The following is a 26,184-nucleotide window of genomic DNA, read 5'->3' on the forward strand; positions in this document are numbered from 1 at the left end:
TGAGGTCCCCATCCCATGTGATTTCACCCTTCTAGACATGAGGGCATGAGTCTGCCCGCAGGATTGAACACAAGCACTGCTTGGGACTTGGGACTTTCTCACCTGGGTCCTGGGCCCCATTCCTGGGGTATAAGATACTTGTAATAGATGAGATAGTTCCAAACACTCAGTCTAAAAGTCCCTGTCCTTGTGCTGGTCCCTTGCCCCAACACCCAGCTGAGGACTATGGTTGCCCTTTTCCTGTTTGCCTCAGACCCCTCATTGGAGTGAGGGGTGAAGGGTTGTAGGGGTGTGGTCTCCACAACAGGGACAATAATCTTCTATCTCTTGCTCTCCTGGAGAACCTGATTCCTCAGTGGCCCTAATGCAGAAAAGACTCTTCACTGTGACTCTGAAGGCGTGCCCCTCAGGCGCCCTGCGCTTCCAAGTTCAGAGGCTCATGCTACAAGCCTTCACTACCTCTTTCTACCTTTTAGGAAGGGCCTGGCATCTTTATAACAACTGACCAGGACTCAGAAGAAGAAACAGGCAAGATGTTTAATCATTTATTTGTTCCTTCGGCAGACATTTACTGAGCAACTACTGTATGCTGGGAGCTGGCAGGAGGCCCTGCTCACCCTGAATCCAGTCAGGTGCTAGGCTGATAAATGTGCAGATACTGCGGGCTCCTGGAGGGGGTGTCTACTAAGCTGAGGCTGGCAAGAGGAAGGGGAAGTAGTATTCTTTAGAAACTGTTTGTCTACGAGGAGAGAGTACAGAAAAGGGACACTTCTTAGCATGGCATTCAGGCCCGTGTACCATGCCTGCTACCTCTGCTGGTCCCTGTCCTGCCACTTCTGGCCTGTGTACAGAGACATATGGATTGAAATTTGTGTTGTCTCAACAGCCTGGAAGTCTCCTGAGGGCTAAGACGGAGTCTCCTTCCTCATTCTATTTGTCAGTTCTTCACACAAGGTGTGTACACAGTAGGTGCTCACTGATGCTGTTCCAAGTAGCTCCCCCTGCCTCCCCACTCTGTCTACCCCACCCCCCAGGCGGTGTGCTTCCTCCTCTGCATTTCTACAGCACTTTGAACCTGCGACAGTGCTCACACTGGCACAACTCTTTCTGGCTGGCAAAGCGCGTTTACATATAGTAATGCATGTGAGGCTCACACGAAGCCCTATGTAAAAAGTGTCATTGTCCACATCATCATCATTATTACCTGCCGGGAAATAGCATAGCATAGTGCTTTACACATGTGGGCTCTCTAGCTGGACTGCCAGTCCAGGCTCTATGGCTTATTGGCCGTGTGACCTTGAACAAGTTGCTTAGCCTCTCTGTGCTTCAATTTCACCATTTGTGAGACAGGAGTAATCTACCTCACAGGAGCACTAAGGGGCTACAGGTAGAGTAAACAGAATACTGCCTACCACAGTTAGCTCAATAATAATGGAAGCCATTATCATTCAATTCATAGATAACAACACAGAAGCTCAAGGTCAAGATCACCCAGCTATCTCAATTAAATAGGGTTTTATCTTGGAGTCTTTACTTCAAATCTAGTGGGGGTTTTTTGAGGTTGTTTTTTTTTTTTTTTTTGTGGTTTTTGGCCTGGGCTGGGTTTGAACCCACCACTTCCAGCATATGGGACCTGCGCCCTACTCCTTGAGCCACAGGTGCTGCCCTTTCAAATCTAGTGTTGTGGGATTATCTCCCCCCACCCTTGTCCTCCTATTTCCTAATTTATCTGTTTATGTATCTGTCTGTCCTTCTCCATAGTAGCTCCACCAAGGCAGAGACCTGTTAGTATTATGACTAGTTCCCACCTATCTCCCCAGTGCCTGAACAGTGCTTGGCCACTACTGAACCCTCGAAAGCTGTCTTGAAAGAACCATATGCTAAGTGTCTCTGTGGGCATGATCTCTGATGCTCCAGAACAATCTATGAAGTGGGCAGAAATTCTTTACAACTGCACTGGGGTATAATAAACTGTATTGGTTCTGTTATTTGTATGCACCTGTAAACCCATCACCACAATCAAAGAGGACACCCATTTCTATCATCCCTAAAATTTTCCCATACCTCTCTGAAACCCCTCCCTACCTCCAGTTATAGACTTATCTCTGGTTTACAGAGGAGGAAAATGAGATGCTGAGAAGGAAAATAACCTTCCCAGGGACAAGCCCAGCAATTGGCCACTCCATGATTTGAACCAAGGTGATGTGTCCCCAAGCTGCCTCTTGCCACTGTGCCATGCTGCTGGGTGGTAGTCAGCAGAGGGTGAGTGCCTATCCTCCCTCCTCTGTTCCACCCTGTCCAGGTTCAAGAAGACAGTTTATAAGGAGATGGCATTTACAGTGTGACTCTCTCAGTGGGCACATGTGTGAGGAGCAGGCTGACACCCCAAAGGGATATGTTTGGGTACCAAGGGCGGACAACAGAAACAACGCAGCAGCCTTAAAGCCAGAAAGCTAGGAGATGCAGGAGCCTGTGATGGGTGCTGGGCTCAGTGTGAGTACGTGTGACTCTGTGACTGTGACAGTGTGACTGCAGAAGGCAGGGACATAGCAGCTCCCTGACTGTGGACAGAAGGTGATAACTGTGTGAATGCTGGTGTAGGTGGGTCCCTGGGCCCCCAAACCTGGGGGCTGAGGGAGATAGTAAACATCAGGGTGATGGGAGGATCGTGTTGGTAGCCCTGAGAGGATGCAGCAGGGTTGTGGGGGTTTGTGTGACTTTGCAGTTCAACAAATTCATATTCAGCCAATGCTGGCAGTGCCTGTTGTGTGCCAGGCAACCAGCTAGGAGGAGGAGACTCGGACCTAGCCCACAGTTGAATGGTACTGGTTGCTGGATTTTGTGTGCTCACCTCCTGGTGCTTTTTTGCCCTTTCTGGCATTTCATCTTCACAATAACCTACCTCCACTTTGAGGCTAGATGGAGAAGCACAGAGGGAAGTGACTTGCCCAAGGTGACCCAAGTTACTCAGTGCCAAGGCAGGATCTGAATCCAAGCCATCAGGCTGCAGAGCCTGAGTCCTTTCCCACCATGCCTGCACCAGAGTGCAAATGTCAGGACCTGGAGGGAGGCCTGAACTCCTGGCCTTGGCCCTGGAGACATCCCCCCAGCAGGCTCCTAATCTGTCCTTGGTCACTGTGCATAGGGATGAGGCGCCTGGCCCTTAGCTCTTTTCCTAGGGCCAGATTCAAGGAAGGAGGGACTACCTGGCTCTTAGAGACCCCTAAGCGCCCCACCCTCGCCCCAGGCCCTCCCCAGCTCCTGCCCCCTCCCCTCGGGGCTGACTCTGGGCCAGAAGAGGAAAGGCTGTCTCCACCCACCTCTGCACTCTCCCTTCTATAAAGGCCGGAACAGCTGAAAGGGTGGCAACTTCTGCAGCAGGAGCAGCCCGTCAGCCTCCCCGCGCACCCGCAGCCTCCCTGGCTACCTCCCCGAGGGCTCCCCTCTGGCTGCCAGCGCCCATTTTTTATCTCCGAGATAAGAAATATTTTGCGCACACACATACACACACGCGCAAAAAGGAATAATAATAAAAAAAGCCCACCCTCCAACCTCGTTGCAAAGAGAAAGCCGGAGCAGCCGCAGCTCGCAGCACGCAGAGGACGCCCGGAGTGCCGAACCGGCGGGCAGACGGACCGAAGGACTCCAGCCGCCTCCACCTGTCGGCCGGACCCGGCCGAGCGCGCAGCGGGCACGCCGCGCGCGCGGAGCAGCCGTGCCCGCCGCCCGGGCCCTGCGCCAGGGCGCACACGCTCCCGCCCCCCCACCCGGCCCGGGCGGGAGTTTGCACCTCTCCCCGCCCGGGTGCTCGGGCCGCTGCTGCAAAGCCAACTTTGGAAAAAGTTTTTGGGGGGAGATTTGAGCCTTGAGGTGCTCAGCCCTGTGCTTTGCGGTTTTGGGGGCCTTTCCAGAAAATGTTGCAAAAAAGCTAAGCCGGCGGGCAGAGGAAAACGCCTTTAGCCGGAGAGTGAAGACGAAACATCGACTGCTGTGTTCCTTTTCCTCTTGGAGGTTGGAGTCCCCTGGGCGCCCCCACACGGCTAGACGCCTCGGCTGGTTCGCGACGCAGCCCCCCGGCCGTGGATGCTCACTCAGGCTTGGGATCCGCCCAGGTAGCGGCCTCGGACCCAGGTCCTCCCCAGTCCCCCAGCTACGGAGCCGGGGCCGGGGGCGGCGTCGCCCGGGGGCCATGCCGGTGAGCAGCGGCTGCAGCGGCCTGAGCGCCTGATCGCCGCGGACCCGAGCCGAGCCCACCCCCCCTCCCCAGCCCCCCACCCTGGCCGCGGGGGCGGCGCGCTCGGTCTACGCGTCCGGGGCCCCGTGGGGCCGGGCCCGGAGTCGGCATGAATTGCTGCTGGGCGCTCTTCCTGTCTCTCTGCTACCTGCGTCTGGTCAGCGCTGAGGTGAGTTACCACGGTGGCTGGGGATGCTTCTCTATTCATTACCTTCAACCCCCACTTTCTGACCGCCCCCTCCTCTCCTGACAGTGAACTTTGGACCCTTGCAGCCCGTGAGCCTGGCGCCGGGCGACCTAGGGCTGGGACTTGAGGTCCAGTAGGTGCTAGGGGAAGAGGGCAACGGGGTCTTGCTTTTTAGTGGACCAACCTAGATCCCTAATCCGTTCAGCTTCTGGGGCCCTGCCCCCACCCCCCAGGAGCCCGAGAATAAGCCCCTTCCCGGCCAGGGAAGGAGGGTGGGGTGATGCCAAGGGTGCCAAAGGCAGCGCGTACTTCGGAGCCCACTTCGGTTCCAGCCTCGGCTTAGGTTCTGTCCAGGCACCGGCTTGCCCAGGAGGTGCGATCTCGTGCACCCGTGGCATCTACGCCGACATTTAGCGGGGTTCGGGTCCCACCCTGGCTCCTGCTCCCGGTTGGGGTGGACGCCCTAGGGCCTGCGCAGGGCAAGTCCGGCCCCAGAGCATGGTCCAGGAGCAGCTTGTGTCTTGGCGCAGGGGGCAGGAGACGGGGAAGGGGGCACGCGAGAGAGACAACACAGACAGACACCGGTAGGTTTCAGGCACTCGGGCTACGCAGAAGACTGGAGGCTCCTAAGGAATCCAGCCCCCCGGGCGCAGTGTGCCTGAGGCTCCGCCATACCTGTGCCCTTGCCCTGCGAGAGGACGCACCTCCCTCCCCCGCATACAGGGTGCGGAGTGCGCCGCCTGCAAAAGCCTAGCGGCAAGGGAGGTGGGCTATAAAAACGTCGGCGGAGCGATCAGGTCGGATCAGTTCCCCCTATCCTCCCAGCCTCACGTAGCAGTGAGTTGGCAAGGCTTTCCGGAATCCAGGTGGGAAAGGGGGCGGGGCAGGGAGGAGGCGCGTGGTGAAGGGGACCCGAGGGCGGCAGGGAGCGCGGCGTGCCTGGGTCGCGTCCCACTTCCGTTCAACAGTGGCCCGAGCCTGCACCTAGCCTGCACCTCGCCTGCTCCTGAAGCGGGTCGGTCCCTTGGGCCTCCTGAGAGCAACAGGAAACAGGCAGCGGCGGCGAAGGGGTTAAGGCGGAGGGCTCCCAGGCCGCGGCCCGGCCTTGGGCCGCCGCCAGCGCAGGTTGTTTTGACCACTGAGGAGCCGTCGCCGTCTCCTTTTGTTCTCGGGGCTCCTGGAGGGCCACAGGCTGTCTGTCCTGGGACCCCGCCCTTCCGCGGCTGCACCCCGCGACAGCACCCGGGAGGGAGGACGCGAGACTCGGCCTAGTGGCCTGCAGGCCCCTCCCGACGCCCCCTCCCAGTCTCTCCCGCAGCTCCCCGGCCGCAGCCAGCTGTTGGTGAGGCGGGCGCCGGCTGGTCCCAGCTGCCGCCTCGCTTCGCCGTGGGACCTGGGGGCTGGGCCCGGTGCCAGGGCGTCCTGGGAATAGCAGCGCCCCGCGGCTGCTCTCCGCAGCCCACCCCGCCCGGCCCCGGACTCGCTCACTCACCCCACGCATGCACACTCCTGGCCAGAGGCGATGCTGCGCTCCGGCGGGCGCGCAGAGCGACGGGCACGCACTACCACGGCCGGGTCGCGCGCCCGCAGCCGCCACGCCCGTGTACACTCGGGACACACGCGCGCGCACCGCACACGCACGCACGGTCCCTGCACACGCGGCTTCAGCACACGTGCGCGCACACCCACGCACGTACACAGGCACGCATGGCCCTCGGGCACCCAGCGCCTGGTGCTCGCCCCCGCGCAACAGGTGGGCCCATCCTGGGCGCTGGCACTTCACCACCTCTGCAGCGACCTATTTCCTTCCCGGGTTCCCATGAGGGAGGGAGAACCTCCCATCAGGTCCCCACTCACAGCTCCACTTTTCTTTTTGCCTGTCGGGTCAGCCCGACGCCCCTCAAACCTTACCACTCCGTGGTTGCTTTTTTCCAGCCACCCCCAAGCGGCCAACAATGGGAGTTGATGGTTGATATGACTCAGGGCCGCTGGGATGTTCAGAGCAACACTCCCTTCAAATAAACCCTTATTTGAGCCTCTGAGAGTAGAGGGACCTTGTCGCTCCCAACTTGGCTATTTTATTCCCTTCGCTGATCCCAGCAGGCTCTGGAGAGGAGGTTTTCCAGGCCTCCCTTACCACTTCCAGCTTAGCCCAGCACCACCTCCTCCTCCTTTCCCACAGCTCCACAGGCTTGTATGTTTGGGGTGGAGGCTATGGTGCTGCCTTCCTCCTCGATTTAGTCACAGCACCCATGAACACACAGATGCAGGATTGTATGTGGTGCTTTGCAGTTTATGAAGCATTTCCCTGCTGCGCTTGAGTAAGCCTTCCGCTGGCTCTGAAGGAGGCCTGACTGGGACTCAGATCCACACTGGACTGTCCAGGAAGGCGCTTCTGTTTGCCAGTGCAGGGAGACTCGGAGGGCTTGCTGGTGGAGGAGACCTTGGAGCTAGCCATGTTACCAGGCAGGCTTGGACTGTCTTAGGTGGAGGCCTTTAGCAGCGGGGGTGGGGGCTGGCAGGATCAGAGGGTCTGCGGAGACTTCTGAGGTGCTATCACCACCGGCTCAACTGGCTTCCAGGAGGGTGACTCCCACTGTCATGTGATGGCTCTGGCCTCAGCACCCTTTTGCTGGGAAGGAATGAGGGGGCCCCATAGGGTGAGCTGGCCCCACCCAGCTTCCTCTTAATGGCCTTAGGGGGCTGCAGATGGACTGTTGGAATCCCCCAGCCCTGGAGGTGTGCAAGGTCTGGTCAGGCAGAATTTGAAGGTTGTGTGTGTATGGGGGGGCGGGGGCGGGGGCGGGCTGACTCAGCGGAGTGGTGAGATGTTTACCATGGGCCTAGTAAGTACTTCTTATAGTCTTTGTCTTCCCTTCACGCCCCCCCAGCCCCACTGACAGCTCTTTCCATTTTCTGTTTTATTTTGTTGTTTATTATCTGCTTTCTCCACTGGAGTGTCAACTCCACTAGAGAGCTCTTGTCCTGGTTACCACTGTTAGGACAGTGCCTGGAGCAGGATAGACAGTAAATATTTGTGCAAAGGACAGTGAATGGGGGTGGGGGTACTGGCCCTGGGGGCTTTATAAGCCTGGTCTCTTTGAGTCCTCGCCTGAGGTCAGCCCCTCTCCCTTGATGCCTTGCTGCCCTCTGGCATCTGTCTTTCAAGGCCCTCCCATCTTGAGACAAGCATTTGTTTCTCTTCTCTGTCTTGGGACTTGGGCTGCCAGGATTAGACAGGACAGAGGGGAAGAAACCAAAGGAAAATTAGACTTTGTGTATCTTTAACTGGGCCTCCGTTTCCACCATCTAAAAAATTTTTATTTTATTTATTTATTTTTTTGAGACAGAGTCTCACTATGTCACCCTAGGTAGAGTGCCATGGCATCATAGCTCACAGCAACCTCCAGCTTTTGGGCTTAAGCAATTCTCTTTTGCCTCAGCTCCAGGTAGCTGGGACTACAAGCGCCTGCCACAAGGCCCATGAACACACAAATGCAGGAGCCCAGGATTGTATGTGGTGCTTTGCAGTTTATGAAGCCTTTCATACATAAACTATTTTTTATGTTGTCATTGCTATTTAGCTGGCCCGGGCTAGGTTCCAACCCCCCAGCCTTGGTGCATGTGGCTGGTGCCTTAACCACTGTGCTACAGGCGCTGAGCCATTAAAAATTTTTTTTAGGGCAGCGCCTGTGACTCAGTCAGTAAGGTGCCGGCCCCATATACCGAGGGTGGCGGGTTCAAACCCAGCCCCAGCCAAAAACTGCAAACCAAAAAATAGCCGGACGTTGTGGCGGGCACCTGTAGTCCCAGCTACTCGGGAGACTGAGGCAAGAGAATCGCTTGAGCCCAGGAGTTGGAGGTTGCTGTGAGCTGTGTGAGGCCACGGCACTCTGCCGAGGGCCATAAAGTGAAACTCTGTCTCTACCAAAAAAAAAAAAAAAATTTTTTTTAGAAGATTGGATTAACCAGGCTGGGCGCTGTGGCTGACGCCTGTAATCCTAGCACTTGGAAGGCCCAGGCGGGTGGATTGCCTGAGCCCACTGGTTCAAGACCAGCATGAGCCAGAGCTAGACCATATCTCTAAAAATAGCTGGATATTGTAGTGGGTGCCTATAGTCCCAGCTACATGGGAGGCTGAGGCAAGAGAATCACTTGAGCCCAAGAGTTTGCAGTTGCTGTGAGCTATGATGTCATGGCACTCCAGGGCAACAAAGTGAGACTGTCTCAAAAAAAAAAAAAAATTTCTTTTTTTTAATTAGCCTAGAGTTCCCAAAGAAGAGAATTCCCTGGCCTCTTGACTAGGATGGGGGAGTGATAGAAGCAATGATAGCATTGCACACCAGGATTGAAAATGGCCGGACTGGTGCCTCTCTTTCCACTTTAACATTTTCTCTGTTCCAGAAAGAGATGGGGAGGCCAGTGTGCTGGGCTTCCATGAAGGGAGGGAGAGGCTGATCTGAGGGTCCCAGGAGCAATTATATAGGGAAGTGCTAGGTGGGAAGAGCTGGTTCTAAATGGCTTCTGTGGTTTGCCCAGAGAGGGCTTCTTCAAAGGGATTGGCTTTGGCATCTGATCTAAATAAGGCCTGCTCCTCTCAGGCAAGCAGGCCTGAGGAGGCCTTGTCAGCTTCTTCCTTTGCCAGCCACAGACAACGCCCTGGTTGAGGGCTGTGTCTCCCTCAGCAGGAATGGCAGACAGGCTAGGGAGTGTGTATTTGTGTGTGTGCACGCATGTGCACGCGTGCTGGAGCCCAAGAGGGTGGGGTTCAAGCCCCTTTGATCTGCCAGCCTGGTTGGGAGCAGGTAATTCACCTGGCCTCATGCTGGCTCGTGCCCTTCCTACCTTCTGCAGCTGGCATTGAGGGTGGGGTGGGGAGGAGGCTGTTTGCCTTGGCTCCCACGGCTGGCTTTGCCCCAGCTGCCTCCTCACCACACCTAGGCCTGCGATCCTGGGCAGCTTCTTCAGGGTGCTGGGCCTCTTTTTCCATCTTTGAGGGGAAGTGCCCACTTGGAGTCCCCAGAACCTGGGCCCAGGAACCACAGAACCACGCTCCAGGCAGCCCACCCTCCCACACTTCCAAGCAGGTGCCTTGTACGTGTCCACCCCTCCCCCATCAAATCCTGGAGTTGACCACATGCTGAATGTCCCCATCCCTCACCCACCCCCCAGGCCCGGAAGGGACCTGCCAGCCCACACGGCCCCAGGCAGTGCCAGTGTAGAGGTAGGGTACCATTTCCTGTGGCTCAGCACAGGACACAATGTGAAGTCACACACTCCTGTGAGCGGGCAGCTCTCCACCCACTCCTTGTCATCCTCAGAAGTGTCATGCACCTCTGGCCCTGAGCATGTGCGCCACTTGCTGCCCACAAAAGAGCCATACGGGAAGAATTAATGATGACAGTGACAGCTCATTAGCCATTATTTGCTGGCTGCTCTGCTAGGTGCAGGCTTGCCTTCTAGAAACCCCAGGTGAGGTATCGTTAGCACCACTTGAAAGATAAAGAAGCCAGGGTTTTGGATGATTAAAATACTCCAAGAATGGAGGTTTCCTTGACATCTGAAGCCCTTGTTCTTAGGGTTTTTCAACCTCTGCACCATTGATGTTTGGGGCAGTAATGCTTTATTGTGGGGCTTTCCTGTGCATTGTAAGGTGCTAAGCAGCACCTCTGGCGACTAGCTGCTAGATGCCAGTAGCACGTTCCAGTTGTGACCATCAGAAATGTCTTCAGACATTGCCAGTGTTCCCTGGGGGCCCAAGATGGTTGAGAATCACTGAGGTATAACATGCCACAGGGATAATGAGCCAACATGGACCTCAAATGATGCTGAGGGCCAAGTTCCCCAGAGCCCAGGGGTAGGAGGCTGAGAAGCTCTGTGGTGGACTGGAAGGGATGGGCGTTCTGGAACCTGGGAAGGACCCAGCTCTGCCACTTACTCGTTGTCTAGACTGTAGCTGCTTGTTTAATTTTTTAAGCCTCAGATTTCTCATCTGGAGGATGGGGATAAAAATAGTGCTAGCCTCTTAGGCTTGGTAGTTCGGATGGCATTTTGCGCTGTGCTTGGCTCATAGTCAGCACTTGATTAATGTTAGTTGTGGTATTAATATCAAGTCCAGGGGGCTTCTAGTGAATCTGAGCATCTAATGGCCAAATTGCCAGAAGCATGTGTGGGAATGTCCTCTGTGCTTAGAAGAAAATGGGCTCTCCAGGAGATAATTTGTTTGGGGGTGGGAGAAGAATATCCCAGGTGGCCCTCCTAGTGGAGTAGATGGGAGAATCATATCAGACAGAACCCCAGGGAGAAAGGCAGACACCTTCATGCATGTTACCAATATTTACTAAGCACCTACTGTGTGCTTCTCCCACTTCCCCAGTCTCTAGCCTCGGTTCTTCCCCACTTAGCCTCAGAGGCTCTGAGTTTGCTTCCATAAGACATCATCTGCTTTGCATCATGGGCCTGGGTCCAATAGGCCTCTTCAGGGTCTGCCTCCTTGGCCACAGCTGGCAGCTGCAGCCAGCTGTCCAATGGGTAAAGAGGTCTTGGCACAAGCATTAAGTGCCATTTGGTACTAGGCCTTCATGCCCCTCCCCTGGGAGAGTTAATGGAATCTTTACTCCACATGCACTTTTGTTTCCCTTCTGTGAGTGAGCAAGGGAGGCCTGGCTGGGCACCTCTGCTTTCATTCACTTTCCTCTGCCCCTTCTGGACCACAGAGGGGCTGTGACCAGCCCCAGGTCATGTGCAGTTGGTAACAGCACAATGTGTGGGATCCAGCTGTCAGGACTGCCTGCCAGTTGTGGGCTTGACAAAACTCTCGGGCAGTCACCTTCCCTGATGCTCATGGGAGACCAGCCACCAGCCTTTGGTTCTGTGGGTTGGGTACTTTGTCAACATTTGGAGAACACCAAAGGTGTGATCCCTCTTCTGGGGTGTGAGGAGGCAGAGCCTAAAGAAGATGGGGTAGCAAAGTGAGGGGGCCTGGGCCCACCCTGCATCTTGTGCATGTGGCCCTGGCCACCCAGCAGTGTAGCCATAGAGAACCCCACTTCTCAGCCAAGACCTCAACCTTTTCTCCATCAAGCCTCCCTGCAGCTCTAAGACACCAGGTGGGGTTATAAGGTCCAGGTTCAAAGAAAGAAACCAATGCAGGTCTTTCAAGGAATTAGGTAGCTTGAAAAGCTGTCACCCTCACCCCACCGTGTGTCTTCGAGCTCCCAGGTGGATGTGAGTGGCCAGAGCGAGACATGGCTGCACCCTGGAGAAGCTGCTCCCTAACACCATTGTAAGTGTCCAGGAAACAGTTTTTGGGGAGAGCCCCCAGCCCTGGCCATGGGGCTTAGATGACCTCTTCTCCCTGCCTGAGACAGTGAGAGAGCAGCTCCCCTTCTAAGGAGCCTCTGCTAAGCCCCTTGGACTCCAATCCCTGAACAATTCAGCAAACTAAGAGGGGCAGGGATTTCTCCCTTTTATTTTTATTTTTATTTTTATTTTATTTATTTATTTATTTTGAGAAAGAGTCTCACTCTGTCACTCTTGGTTGAGTGCTGTGGCATCCCAGCTTACAGCAACCTCAAACTCTTGGGCTTAAGCGATTCTCTTCCCTCAGCCTCTAGTAGCTGGGACTACAGGTGCCCATCACGATGCCCGGCTATTTTTTGTTACAGTTGCCACTGCTGTTTTTTAGCTGGCCGGGGCCGGGTTCGAACCCCCACCCTTGGTATATGGGACTGGCACCTTACCCACTGAGCCACAGGCACTGCCCAATTTCTCCCTTTTTAATCCAGGAAAACTGAGGAACAGAGTGGTTTCGCGCATAGTAAAAAGCCAAGCCTACTGATGCCCTCTCCAGGGCTCTTTTCAAGACCCCATGACCCTGCCTGCTTGTGCCTGCACACATGTGCATGTGCACACGTGTGAATCAGGTCTGAGCCTTCAGACATACAGAGATATCTTACGCATTTTCTTTGCCCCTTGGTGGTTGGAGGTCTGGACTGTGCTTTTCTTCTTCCGTCTGGGCTCGGCTTTCTCAGGATCTCTGGCATCAGCCCCTCAGGTCACCAGGAACTGTGGGGGACATGGCTGTGACCTTCCTGTCGGGCTGCTCTCGTGTCATTGTGGAACCTGCGGTTTCCCTGGAGGAAGCCTGGCTCCAAGTGAGGCCTGTTAAAGCACTTGTCAAGTTTTGAGCGTGTTTGGTAACAGGCCAGAGGGGCTCTAAAAATAGGGCTGGGTTGGGCACAGGGCAGGGGTAAGCGCTCGGGTTTCCCGGCTGTATCTCAGGGTTCCCTTTCTGCTCTTGTAAGTGAGAAACTACATAGATACTGCTAGAACTTGTGACCTTCTGAGAACTTACCCTTCTGCAAATTGATTAAGCACCTCTTATACCCGGGAGCCTTGGAGTTCAGGCTGTGCCATCAGAAAAACTTGGGTTTCAAGCTCGGCGCCTGTAGCTCAGTGACTAGGGCGCCAGCCACATACACTGGGGCTGGTGGGTTCCAACCTAGCCCGGGTCTGCCAAACAACAATGGCAACTACAACAAAAAAATAGCCGGGTATTGTGGCGGGCGCCTGTAGTCCCAGCTACTCGGGAGGCTAAGGCAAGAGAATCACTTAAGCCCAAGAGTTAGAGGTTGCTGTGACCTATGATGCCATGGCACTCTGCTGAGGGTGACATAGACTCTGTCTCAAACAAACAAAGAACTTCATTGCGGCGTCTGTTGAGAATTATCTGCAGAAGCAGAGGATGTCTCCTGTTTGAGCCCCACTTTTCTTATCTGCACAATGGGAATTCGATCACCTGTGGTAAATGCTGCTGTCATTAGCTGTCAGGTGTGAAGGAAGAGACAGGATAAGAGTTTAGGAGCCTTCTGGGGCACCTGTAGCATGATGGGGGAAACAGAGACAGACAGGTCCAGCGTGAAGCAGGCTGGGGTTCCTGCGGGGTCTGAGCTGGTATTAGAGGCTTTGGCAGGTTCAGGGTCCCAGGCCTTTGTGATGTTAGTTGTCAGGCCTGGATCTTGCCTGTCCCCAGCCTGGCTGTCCATTTGACCATGACCTGCGCACCCTGTCGGCAGGACAAAGTGTGTGGTGGAGGAGATCCGTGGCAGGAGAGCCCCGCCTCCAGCTCACTCATGCTGTGTCTGCCTGGCAGGGGGACCCCATTCCCGAGGAGTTCTATGAGATGCTGAGTGACCACTCGATTCGCTCCTTTGATGACCTCCAGCGCCTGCTGCACAGAGACTCCGTAGGTAAATTGGAATCCTTGTCCCTTGCTCTGGCCCTCTGCTGAGCCCTAAGGGGAGCTGGGAGGGGCAGGGCAGGAGGCATCCCTTCTTCTGACATCCAAAGAACCAAAGGCTGCCCAGAGAGGCCCAGCCACACCCACCCTGGGCAGGGCTGGGTAGGCAATCTGGTTGGTACCTGGGGCACAGGGTGTGATGGGAGAAGCACCCAAGTGTGGCTCCCGCTGAGGGTGGAGTGCTGGGTGGAGGACAGGCAGGGAGAAGGTGCCCAGGGCATCCATGTATGTATGGCTGTATCCAGGTGTGGACCCAGCCACAGAGGGTGGGGCTGGAGGAGCCATCTCCCCGCCCCTCTGGCCAAGGGCCTAGTCTACGAGGTCTCCCAGGGACACCTGGCCCCAACTAGCAGAGAGCCATGCCCATGCCCAAGAACACACTCAGCGAATGGGCACGTGCTTGGTGGCACACACGTGGCAGGGCTGGCGGGCTGGACTGGGAATGTATTTATAAATGCTGTCTTCAGAGCAAATTCCATTCTATTCTAACCTCTGGCCTGTTCCCTGGAGCCCTGGTCAGCACCCCCCCCTGCATCCCCAGGTCCCCTTCCCTCTGGGGTTCTGTCTCTTTGTCACTTTGTAATCCTTGCCCAGACGCTATCTACGGGGGAACAGCATTTCCTGCCTTTGTTTCCTCTCCCCGTTGGGCCCCTGGCGCCCTCTCAAAAGCATTCCCGGGCCCTTTCAATCCTGCCTCTGCTGGGGGGTGGTGAGGCAGGCAGGAGGGGGCCCAGCTGGACCCACCTATTGTTCACCAGGGTCCCCACCCTACGTCTCCCACAACCCCCACCCCATGCCCGACTGCTGGCCCTGGCCACACAATGGGGCAACTTCCAAATTTAGCCTTTCTGCAGTTTCTTTCCAGGGCCCTTCACCCCCACCCTCAGACAGCCCCTCCACACCCCTGGTGGGGGTCGGGATCTTGGAGAGGAGGCTTTCAATAGCAGGCCTGTTTCAAGGCAACCATGTGGCTATTTTTTCCTAATCGACTTAACCTTTCCACAAAGCACATCTTTTCCCCATCTCCGCCCCACCAGGGACATTCCAGAGATGGCAGGGAGAAAGGAAGGGAGCGAGAGGGACAGACAGACACTATGACGTGGGAACTGTCAGCCTGGACGGAAACAGACCAGTCAGTAGGCTCCCTGCAGGACCCAGGACGGACGGGCTGTGGCCATCAGGAGCCTTTTCTTAGACAGGCTGGGGCGAGAGTACAAGCCATGAGGTGCTGAGAGGAGGTGGCAGGAACTTGTTCCCAACACCCCTTAGTGCATTTGCTGGCTCCTCCCCCTGAGAGAGACAGAGGGTCTGTCCATGATTCGATTTCTGGCTCAGAGTCCACCCCCCAGGCCTCACTCCCCAGCAACCAGCCTCTGTCACTGGCTCTAGAGAGGGCTAATGTCTCCAAGGAGCGCTGAGATGAAACCTGTCCAGGCTAGAGAAGGGAGCTGTGATTTGTGGCCTGGGGAATAAATGGGCAGACGGGGGACAGATGTGAGGTAAGAGGTTACAGGATAAGAGAGGAGCCAGAGGGAGACCAGGCCCTGGAGGGGCACGTGTGAAGGCGTTCCGCCCCTCTTCTCTGCCTTCAGCTCCCACCCCATCCTCCTCTCTCCATTGCTCCTCCCAACAGGGCCATTGTCCCGGGCTCCAGCAGGCTGTCCAGGGCATGCTGGTCCTCCTGGGGATTCTGGGAATTTCTCCATTCAGCACTTCCTATGGGAACGCTGGGTGGAGGGGCACTGGAAACTGGCCTTTAGTGCTTCTGGGTCCTTGCTCCACCCTGGAGCCTGAGGAGGGTTCGCTTACAGTAGCAAAGGGGAAGGGTTATTTTTAACTTCACTGACATGGGTTCTGGCCAAAAATGTGGCTAAAGAGTCCAGGGGTTCAGTCAGGGCCCCCTTCTCTTTGAGCCCTGTGGCTGCTCTGGGGTTTGCCTGGAGGGCCCCTCCTCAGAGCCAAGACTGTGGGGAGACGGGCGGGCAGCCGGGAGGCCAGCCTCCTGCCTTCTCGGAGCCCCCTCTGGAGCCCCCACCCCATGATTGGACTGGCTGGTGGTATCTGTAGGGTGTCTGATTGTAGGATGTCTTCTCCTACAGATGAAGATGAGGCTGAGTTGGACCTGAACATGACCCGGTCCCATTCTGGAGGCGAGCAGGAGAGCTTGGCTCGTGGGAGAAGGAGCTTGGGTAAGACTGAAGGCTGCACTAGCGGCCCCTGGAAGGATGGGAGCCAGGGAAGAAGAACTAGGGCAGGCAGCCAGCCTGAGGGCTCCAAGGGTCATCTTTAAACTCTCTTTCCCCCTACATTTAGGACTGGGTTGAACTAAGAGAGTGTAATCATCCTTGAATGCTCAATGTTGAGAACTTGAGTCATCACCCTCACGCCTACACTATCTGTTTGCTAAGTATAGTGCTTTGAAACTCATTTGTTCCTTACTTCAACACTGGAAATACATACTATTAACCCCATTTCACAGAAAATTGGGGCCCAGAGAGAGTAAAGAAGTAGGGAGGTCACACAGCTGGGTAGTAGCAGGGCTGGTACCCCAGCCAGCCTCTAACACTTGAACTTACTGCCTTCCCTGGTACTATGTGTCTCCACTTTGGCCAAGGGCTGGGACAGTAAATATGGAGCAGAGCTGGGGACTCCCTTGCAGACACCAAGACTCCCTCATGCTCCCTTGCAGACACCAAGAGATTGGATTACTAGGGCCCAGAGAAGCCTTCCCAGGGGAGGCCAGTGCCCACCTCACACCCTTCCTTTTCTCTTCCCACCTGCAGCCCCCCAAACAGTGCAGACAGTGGCTGGGGAAACCTAGGTGACCTGAGGCCCATTTCTCAATTGGGATGGGTTAATTTAACTGTAGCAACCTCAGTCTCTCTGTGTTTGGATAATGACAACCCGGGGCACTCCTAAGCCTGGCTTTGCTCATGTGACTTCTTAGATCCCCAGGTGAGACATAGGCACTATTAGTATCCCATTTCAGAGATGAGGAAGTTGAGGCTTTTAAAGAAACAACACTGCAAGAATAGATTGTAAGAGTGGTTATAAGATAACACAGGACATGGGTAAGGGCTATGTCAGGCAAATCCATAAATGTGTGAGATCATAAAAAATAAAACGGTGTGTGCCAGCAGGAAGAAATGGACAGGCAGGTGGTGCCTGTGGCTCAGTGAGTAGGGTGCCGGCCCCATCTACCGAGGGTGGCGGATTCGAACCTAGCCCTGGCCAAACTGCAACAAAAAATAGCAGGGCGTTGTGGCAGGCGCCGATAGTCCCAGCAACTCGGGAGGCTGAGGCAAGAGAATTGCCTAAGCCCAAGAGCTGGAAGTTGCTGTGAGCTGTGACGCTATGGCACTCTACCAAGGGCGACAAAGTGAGACTCTTTCTCTAAAAAAAAAGAAATGCAGTCACTGAGCATTGATGACATGCCACACTCTGGATTATTTCGCTTGATCTTTACGGTGGTTCTTGGGTTTAGATCTTATTACTCCCATTTTGCAGATGGAGAAACTGAGGCTTCAAGCAGGTCAGCCACCTACCCGAGTCCCATGGCTGATAACAGCCTGAACTTGAAACCTAAACCCTGGGGTTGAAGGGAGGGAGGGAGAGCACCCACTGAGCTCTTTTGACAGGTGGGAGGTGCTGGATAGGCCACGTCTCCTGACAGAGGTTCCTCCCTCTCTAGGTTCCCTGACCGTTGCTGAGCCGGCTATGATTGCGGAGTGCAAGACGCGCACCGAGGTGTTCGAGATCTCCAGGCGCCTCGTGGACCGCACCAATGCCAACTTCCTGGTGTGGCCGCCGTGCGTGGAGGTGCAGCGCTGCTCCGGCTGTTGCAACAACCGCAACATTCAGTGCCGCCCCACCCAGGTGCAGCTGCGGCCCGTCCAGGTGCGTGGTCTGGTTCTGATGGCTGGGCCAGGGCCGCCCTTCCGGGACTGGCCAGGCTGCCTTAGGGGGAGTCAAAAGGCATTCCCAGCATGTTTCTGGGCTCTGTCCAGAGAGGGTCACTCTTGGAAGCTCCCTCTGATCAGGCATGCTGAGGCTGACCATGAGTCCTCTGAGGTGGCCACTGTCACCAAAGCCACATACAGGGCTAGGTGTTAAATAATGGATATTGGTCCCCTCCTTTAGAGGCATAAACATCACTCAGTGTCCCTTGAAGAGAGAGGCCTACAAACATTTATTTGACACTCGCATTGTCCTGGGCAGTGACTCAGGCTCCCGCAATGTCCTCTCCTATTCTCACATCTCTCTAGAATGGAGCCTGTAGGCTCCCCTGCATTTCTGACACCTGTTTACCCCTTTGACCAACATTGTCTTTAACAGGGAGCATGCAGGCAGGGAGGCCCTGCGAGAGCTGGGACAGCTTCCCCAGGGAAGGCTTGAGTGCTGACTTTGCCTTTCTTTCTGAGGGACTGGGGCTACATACACTCAGGTCAAGAAAGTTTTAGAGTAGAGGCTATCCCAGGGAGCTCCCCAGTCTCAGTCTGGGCACAGCAGGGTCAGTGAAACCAGCGCTGTCTTCTGATGCATATGGAAAGGTTTCTGCATCCTGTGGGTCCGCCTGGACTGAAGGCCTGTGCCGCTGGTCAAGGGGAGCACCTCTCTAAGGCCCAGTACCCCCCATTGCCAGTGCTCTCCCTGCTTGGTCACACGCTCTTACCCTGCTGTCCACTCATGGCCTCTCCTCCTGCCCACCTTCCATCCCTGGCCTGGGCTCTCCACCCCACCACCCACTGTCCCCAGTGCTTCCAGATTTTTGGATGGACACCTGACAGCTGACCTCCCCCTTCCCACCTTCCTCCTAGATGAAGCCTCCCCCCACTTCCTTTCAGACAGCCATCTCCCGCCTCTGCCGCAGGCCCTGACCTTGGCTGGCGCTCCAGGAATGAAGATACCACAGGCCCCAGCTCAGCCCGGAAATGCCTTTCTGGCTTTTTCCCTCTCTGGGGGCATTGAGGGGGCTGCAGGTCGGGAGGACTTGTTTTGATGGAAAAGCTATGAGAAGGGCAGAGGGCAAGGTTCTGCTATTGTTTGGGCCAAAGTGTTTGCCCTGAAGGCTGCTCTCTGGGCTTTCGAGGAAAGATCCAGCCAGGGAACATGGATGGGAAGGGCAGGCAGTTTGGGTTCCCTGGGATCCTGCCATATGGCCCCTACAGGGATGTTTTGGTGGTCTGTCCTCCAGGTGAGAAAGATCGAGATTGTGCGGAAGAAGCCGATCTTTAAGAAGGCTACGGTGACTCTGGAGGACCACCTGGCTTGCAAGTGTGAGACGGTGACAGCTATACGGCCTATAACCGGAAGCCCAGGTGGTTCCCAGGAGCAGCGAGGTAACTATCTTTCTAAGGTCTGACTCTGAATCACTCAGCCTCCAGTCCCCTTCTCCTGTAGCAGCCGGGGTCAGGAGCAGTTTTAAAAATGGAGATTGGGACCAGAGTGGTGGCTCACACCTGTAATCTAGCACCTTGGGAGGCAAAGGCAGGAGGATCACTTAAAGTCAGGAGTTTGAGACCAGCCTAAGCAAGAATAAGATGCCCTCTCTACAAAAAATAGAAAAATTGCCATGCATTGTATAATTCCAGCACTCTGGAAGGCCAAAGCAGGGGGATTGCTTGAGCTCAGGAGTTCCAAGACCAGCCCGAAGCAAGAGCAAGACCCTGTCTCTACTAAAAACAGAAAAACTAGCTGGGCATGGTGGGGTATGCCTGTAGTCCCAGCTACGAGGGAGGCTGAGGCAGGAGGATCATTTGAGCCCAGGATTTTGAAGTTCCTGTGAGCTGTGATGCTATGACACGCTACTCAGGGTAACTAAGTGAGACTCTACCTCAAAAAAAGAACAAAAGGGGGCGGCACCTGTGGCTCAGTGGGTAGGGCGCCGGCCCCATACGCTGAGGGTGGTAGGTTCAGGCCCAGCCCCGGCCAAACTGCAACAAAAAAATAGCCGGGCATTGTGGCGGACGCCTGTAGTCCCAGCTGCTCAGGAGGCTGAGGCAAGAGAATCACCTAGGCCCAGGAGTTGGAGGTTGCTGTGAGCTGTGTGATGCTACGGTACTCTACCGAGGGCAATAAAGTAAGACTTCGCCTCTACAAAAAAAAAAAAGAACAAAAGAAAAATTAACTGGTCATGGTGGCATGTACCTGTAGTCCTAGCTACTTGAGAGGCTGAAGCAGGAGGATTGCTTTAGCCCAGAAGTTTGAGATTGCAATGAGCTGTGATACCACTGTGTTCTAGCCCAAGTGACAGAGAGTCTATCTCAAAAAAAAAAAAAAAGAGAGAGAGAGATTAGATCAGCTCAGTGCCTGTAGCTCAAGTGACTAAGGTGCCAGCCACGTATACCAGAGCTGGTGGGTTCAAATCCAGCCCGGGCCTGCCAAACAACAATGGCAACTACAACCAAAAAATAGCCGGGCGTTGTGGCAGACACCTCCCAGCTACTTGGGAGGCTGAGGCAAGAGAATTGCTTAAGCCCAAGAGTTGGAGGTTGCTCTGAGCTGTGACACTATGGCACTCTACCCAGGGCGACAGCTTGAGGCTCTATCTCAAAAAAATAAAATAAAATGTAATTAAATTAATTAAACCTAGTTAAATTCATCTGAGGCTTTCCATCTCTCTCACTGAGAACAATCCAGATTCCAGATTCCTCCCTGGCCCTCCATAAGGATGTGACCCTTGGCTGGTTCCCTGTTCTTGCCGCTAGCCACCCCCATTCATGTATGCCACCCCAACTGGCCTGGGCTGGCTTCTTTCAGTGTCCAGATAAGTTTCTACCTCTTCAAGGCCTTTGCACATGCTATTCTTTGTCAGAAAGGCTCTTCTCCAAGCTCTTTTTATTTTTTATTTTTTTGAGACAGAGGCTTATTTTGTCACCCTCGGTAGAGTGCCATGGCATCACAGCTCATAGCAACCTCAAATTCTTGGGCTTAAGCCATTCTCTTACCTCAGCCTCCTGAGTAGCTGGAATACAGGCGCCCACCATAACGCCCACCTATTTTTAGAGACAAGGTCTCTCTCTGGCTCAGGCTGGTCTCAAACTTGTGAGCTCAGGCAATCCACCTGCCTCAGCCTCCCAGAGTGCTAGGATTACAGGTGTGAGCCACCTCACCTGGCCATTTTTAAGGATTTTTAAATAGCACTGGAATGGACCAGAGAGATGACCTTGTAAGTTGATCCTTTAGTGTTGTTAATAGGGCTGGTGGAGCACAGAGAGGTTAAGAAGTTAACAAAGGTTACACAGAACCCAGTGTTGTATAGTCACAGGTTTTTCTCCCTTGAATGTTTATAGTAAGGATCAAATCATCAAGTGAATACGATTAGATGAGCATTAAAATAAAAAACAATGATATAAGTGACAGCTCTGATTTTCAGTAACTTTCTATTGTTAGAGACAGGTCAATCTTTTTATCTTCATTTCTTATTCCTTGGCCTCTTTGTCTTGTTCTCAGAGCTGAGCTGCATCTCTAGATGCTCTGGGAAGGCTGATCATTTGACAGCTTCAAAGTGACATGTTGTAAATTATTTATAGAGTTAATGTGGAGAATGATTTCTCTATTAAGGAAAATTATATTCTTCTTTATGTTTAAAATGAGATTATTTTCATGTATTTGTTTCATGTGATTTTCCAAACAGTTTCCTGGAAGGTACATTAAAACAAAATACGTAGGTGATATAAAATCTTACCATTCTAGTTTCCTATTTCAACTGAGTCACTTGGTACTGTGGCAGCTGTCCACAGGCCAGGCTGAGGCTTGGTGTGTAGTACCTGTGATATGATGGTTGGTGTCAGACCTGGGCTACGTCTCTGCTCTGTCACTCATGAGCTGTGTGGTGACTTTGTACTTGCTTAGGCTTTGCTCAGTCCACCATCCTGTTGATGGCATGAGCTCTGGGGGTTGGAACCTCCCTGGATGCTCTAGTGGCCCTCTGGTGTCTTTCATCTGAGGAGTATCTAAGGCCCAGCCAAGTCCCTGAATTACTAGAAAATCTGGCCATTTGCAGAGATAGGATAACTGCCTCCTGGGAGCTGTGTCTGTGAGGTGGGAGGTCAGATGTTAGCCCTCAAGAGACTGGCTGACTGGGGAGAGGCTCCCAGAAAGAGGCTGGCCTTGAACTCTTCACATCCAGCTGCCAGAGTGTCCCTGGGAGCCCAGGAGGGAGAAAAGTGTAAGAGCTCTCACCTTGACCGAGGCTCATAGGCACTGGTCATTTACACCAAGTGGCTAGCAGTATGGATTCTAGAGGCAGATCCCTGAGTTCAAATCCCAGTCTCTCTGCCTTAGTTTCCTCATCTGTAACATGTACCTGCTGTGAGGGTCAGTGAGCTTAAAATGCACAGGTGCATAGTAAGTACTAGCTAAGGGTTTCTGGCTCTTTCTTTGTGTTATCTCAGGAGTCCAGAGCTGCTCTCATCTCTGTTTTAAAGATGTGGAAATCAAGGCAGGGGCATTTAAGTGACTAACCCCAAAACACACAAAGTTTGGAGAGCCCAGATTTAAAGCCAGGTGGTCTGAGCTGTGCCAGCCCCCTTCCCCCACCCCTTCCTGGTGAGGGGCAGGTAGATGACAGGTACAAGCGACCAAAAGGTCCAGCTTCATGGTGAGGAGCATGGTTCTAGGCTGAAGCCCAGTGGCTTCCCCATGATACGACTGGAAGGACCAAGAGGTTGGTAGGAAACCTCGGTAGGCGGTTAAGCCAGGGGCATAGGGAAAAAGTGAATAATAGCAGCTGCCATTTGCTGATGGCTTTGTAATCTGAGTTTAGTGGCGTAAAACAATAACCATTTTGTTATCGCTCTTGGGTCTGTAGTTTGGGCTCAGCTGGGTGGTTCTATTGGTCTGCATTTGCAGTCTGATGGCTGGAGATGCAATCATCTGGGGGCTTGACTGGGACAGCTCCCTGTGGTCCCCACCTGGTTTCTCCATGTAGCTTCTCCAGGAGGGTAGGCAGACTTTTTATGTGGTAGCCAGAGCACCCCAAAGTGTGAGGTGAGAGCTATCAGTCCTAAGATTTATGCCTGGAACTGGCACAGCATCACTTCTGCCTGCTCTTGTTAGCTAACCAGATCCAAGTCCACACCAGATTCAAGAGCCAAAGAAATGAACTCTATCCTATGCATGGGTAATGACAAAGAATTTGAAACTATGTTTAATCTACCTTTCCTCTGGGTCAGGTAGTATGCAAAGAACTTTGCTAGCTTACTGTAATTATTCTTCCCACCAGTCCTATGAGGTGACCAGTCTTATTACCCCCATTTCACAGATAGAGCATCTGAGACAGTTTCAGTAATTGTCTCCAAGGTCCATATAGCTAGTGAGCAATGGAGTTGAGATTGAAGCCCAGGAGGTCTGGCCCCAGAAGATCTGGGGAGGTCTGTGGCAAGCCTTCATCAAGAGAGATAGACCCCCCTCAGTCATGATCCATGTACTGATGAGATCTTTTTTCTTGAGTAGCCAAGATGCCCCAAACACGGGTGACTATTCGGACGGTGCGAGTCCGCCGGCCTCCCAAGGGGAAGCACCGGAAATTCAAGCACACGCATGACAAGAAGGCACTGAAGGAGACCCTCGGAGCCTAGGGGCATCGGCAAGAGAGTGTGGGCAGGTGAGAGCCAGGTGGGGAAACAGAGGCCAGAACCCTGTGTTTCCTTCTCCTTAGCCTGTGGAAGGGATTTGGGGAGAGACATTTTCCCCACACAAAATCCAGACCCTTCCCAATTATCAGCTGAGTTCTTCTGTGGGACAAGTAGGGTGGTGGGCTTTGGAGACCCCAACCCTATTGTGTCCCAGCATGCCCTAAGGGAACAGGAGAGAGATCTCAACCTCACTTCTTCCTCACCCATTTCAATTCCCCAGCCCTGAGCACTGCTGGACATCAGAGCTGGCTGGTTGACCTCTAGCTCCTTTCCCTTGGAATGGGGGAGGGGAGCATATACACATGGGATGGACCCCTAAGCTATCTCTGACCCCCTGTGTCCCTCTGCTTGGCCTGCAGGGTTATTTAATATGGTATTTGCTGTATTGCCCCCATGGGGTCCTTGGAGTGATAATATTGTTCCCCTCGTCCGTCTGTCTCGATGCTGATTCGGACGGCCAATGGTGCTTCCCCTACCCCGCCACGTGTCCGTCCATCCCTCCATCTGCGGGTCTCCCCCAGCGGCTTCCAGAGTCTTGCCCAGCAGTTCAAGAAGGAAAAGAAGGACTGAACACCATCTCTGTCTTCCTCCCTTGACCCTGAGAATCTGGGATAAGAGTGCAAGAGAGACTGATGGGGTCCCTTCCCCTACACCTGGCCTGGCCCAGGGAGCCCTGCACGTGCCCTGAGGACTTCTCGTCATGGCCTGCCTGGTCCCTGGAGCCCTAGCCAGCTCTGAGGAGGAGCACCTCCAGGCAGGCTGGGTACTTTGTACTCCATGGCTAGGACCTCAGACTGGAGCACAGACTGGAGAAAACCCCCTCCCACGGCGCCCAGTCCCCCAGTCACTTCCTCTCTCTGGTCACCTCTGCTCACAGTGGCTTCTTTACATTTGACGCATATGAAATCTTTGAAGCTGTGGACTCCTCTAGGTGGGCGTGGCCAGAGTGACAGGTGGCTGAGTTCCATCTCAGAGGGGTTAGAGATGAAGTTTGCTCTTGGGGTGGGCACAAATGGAGACCTGGGTGTCCCCTGCCTCTGGCCTCTGCTCGACCCCAATTCACTTCCTCCTCTGTTTCCTCTTATCTCTCTACCTCTACCTGTGTCTTCTTGTCTGGCCCTTCAGTTCATGCCACCAAGGGGCTCTTGGGCCTCTTACTGAGGCCCCAAATGACCCCAGTCACTTCCCCCAAGGGCAGAAGACCAGGGCCCAGGGGAGCAGGGGACCTGCCCGTCATTCCAACCCAGCCAAGACTGCCATGTAAGGTTGTACAGGGTGTACACTGCACAAGGGCACTGTATGTAAGGAGCACTGTTTACACCATACATGTTGCCAATATATATATGTATTATGACAGTTTCTGGCAGATGTAGGTAAAGTGTCTGAGGAAAGGGATCTTTTTTCTAATTCATATAAAGGTTCCCTGTGAATGGTCTGTGCCCCTGACCCAGCCTAGGGATTGGAGTGATCAGAGAGGAGTGAGTCCATGGTGTGCAGGGAGGCAATACTGTTGTCCATCAGGCCTCCCTTTCCCGGAGTCCACTGCTCCAGCAGTCCCCCTTCTAGGTGGGAGAAACCCAGGAGAATGTCTCCAAGGGAGGGGACAGCCCCACTCGCCCCACCCCCACTTGCACAGTCACACCCCCTTTCCACCTCCAGTGGCTTCTCCCAGGGAACCAGCTCCTGGACTGGGGGGCGGGGAGAGAAGGGAAAAGATCCCCAAGGCCTCTTGGGTGTGGGGTCTGAGCTGCCTGTCCCCTTCCCTTCTCCCTCCTCTAAACTCTGCTTCCTTCAGTTTGTAAAGTCGGTGATTATATTTTTGGGGGCTTTCCTTTTATTTTTTAAATGTAAAATTTATTTATATTCCGTATTTAAAGTTGTAAAAAAAATAACCACAAAACAAAACGAAATGAATGTGCCGGAGGTCTGTCTGTTGGCATCGTGTCTGACAATTAACCTTTCTGCGTTGGCAGGATGTGCCCACAGCTTGCTACGTGTTCCTCTCGCTCTGGGAGGCTCAGGCACGATCACACACTCACATATACGTGCACATACCCGCAGGCCCGAAGCTCTGAGGGAGGAAGAGACACGCAGCCCGCTCTGTTGGTCTTGGTCCTAAAGCAGCCCCTAACACGTGGACCCCAAGCCCAGAGCCAAGCTGTCGCTGGGGCTGCTGAGATGGGTTTCCCCAGCCCAAGGGTGTCCACAAGAGAGGTGCATTCTCAGCATCACTGGGGTGGGGAGGAAGATCCGTATGGGGAAGGCTGGGGGAGGTCCCAGAGGGCTGTGGGATTTAGAGAGAAACAGCTGAAAGTAGGATCTGGGGTTTGGTCTTGGCTCAGGCCTTTGCCAGCTTCATGGCTTTGGACACCACCACTCTGGTCCAAACCTCATCTGAAACATGAAAGATGGGAAGAGACTCACAGCCTCCAGGCTCTGGGGTTCTCTGCTTCCTCTTGCTCATGAAGACTTGGGTACCAGCCCATAATAAAATGCTGAGAGTGTTCTGGGTCCCACCTGCAGATGCAACATGGACTGGGCCTGACCGGAGTCCAGAGGATGAAGCATTTGACTGATGAAAATAGTTACTACGGTAACTACTTCACTACTTTGCCCCTGGAAATAGTGAACTCCCTGTCACTGGAAGTGTGTAAGGGGAAGCCGGGTGAAAACTTGGCTGCAGTTAGACGGCATACATTTGGGCTTCCCACAACTGATTGATTCATTCATTCACTCATGTGCTTGACCCCCTACCATGTGCCTGTCATTACCAGGAGCTTTTGGAATAATTTGGTTTCAATTCATCCTGGGATCCCCAGCTCTA

The 26,184-nt window shown here is 54.1% G+C and overlaps 1 protein-coding gene across 1 annotated transcript; it reads left to right on the forward strand.

The window, feature by feature from the left end:
- Positions 1-215: 215 nt before the first annotated feature.
- Positions 216-25,291, forward strand: PDGFB (platelet derived growth factor subunit B). The gene is made up of 7 exons (XM_053585998.1): positions 216-4,403; positions 13,576-13,672; positions 15,822-15,911; positions 17,414-17,619; positions 18,917-19,061; positions 23,179-23,329; positions 23,720-25,291. Exons 1-6 carry the CDS (start codon positions 4,344-4,346, stop codon positions 23,301-23,303), a joined length of 723 nt encoding a protein of 240 aa, XP_053441973.1. The 5' UTR covers positions 216-4,343; the 3' UTR covers positions 23,304-23,329; positions 23,720-25,291.
- Positions 25,292-26,184: the final 893 nt, after the last annotated feature.

Source organism: Nycticebus coucang, chromosome 3 (assembly GCF_027406575.1).
Source record: "Nycticebus coucang isolate mNycCou1 chromosome 3, mNycCou1.pri, whole genome shotgun sequence".
NCBI lineage: Eukaryota > Metazoa > Chordata > Mammalia > Primates > Lorisidae > Nycticebus > Nycticebus coucang.

Excerpts from the sequence above, each read along its gene's own strand:
- PDGFB (XM_053585998.1), top strand. The coding sequence starts at position 4,344 with ATGAATTGCTGCTGGGCGCTCTTCCTGTCTCTCTGCTACCTGCGTCTG. Across the intron at positions 4,404-13,575 it reads TGCGTCTGGTCAGCGCTGAG|GGGGACCCCATTCCCGAGGA; the intron begins GTGAGTTACCAC and ends TCTGCCTGGCAG. Across the intron at positions 13,673-15,821 it reads GCTGCACAGAGACTCCGTAG|ATGAAGATGAGGCTGAGTTG; the intron begins GTAAATTGGAAT and ends CTTCTCCTACAG.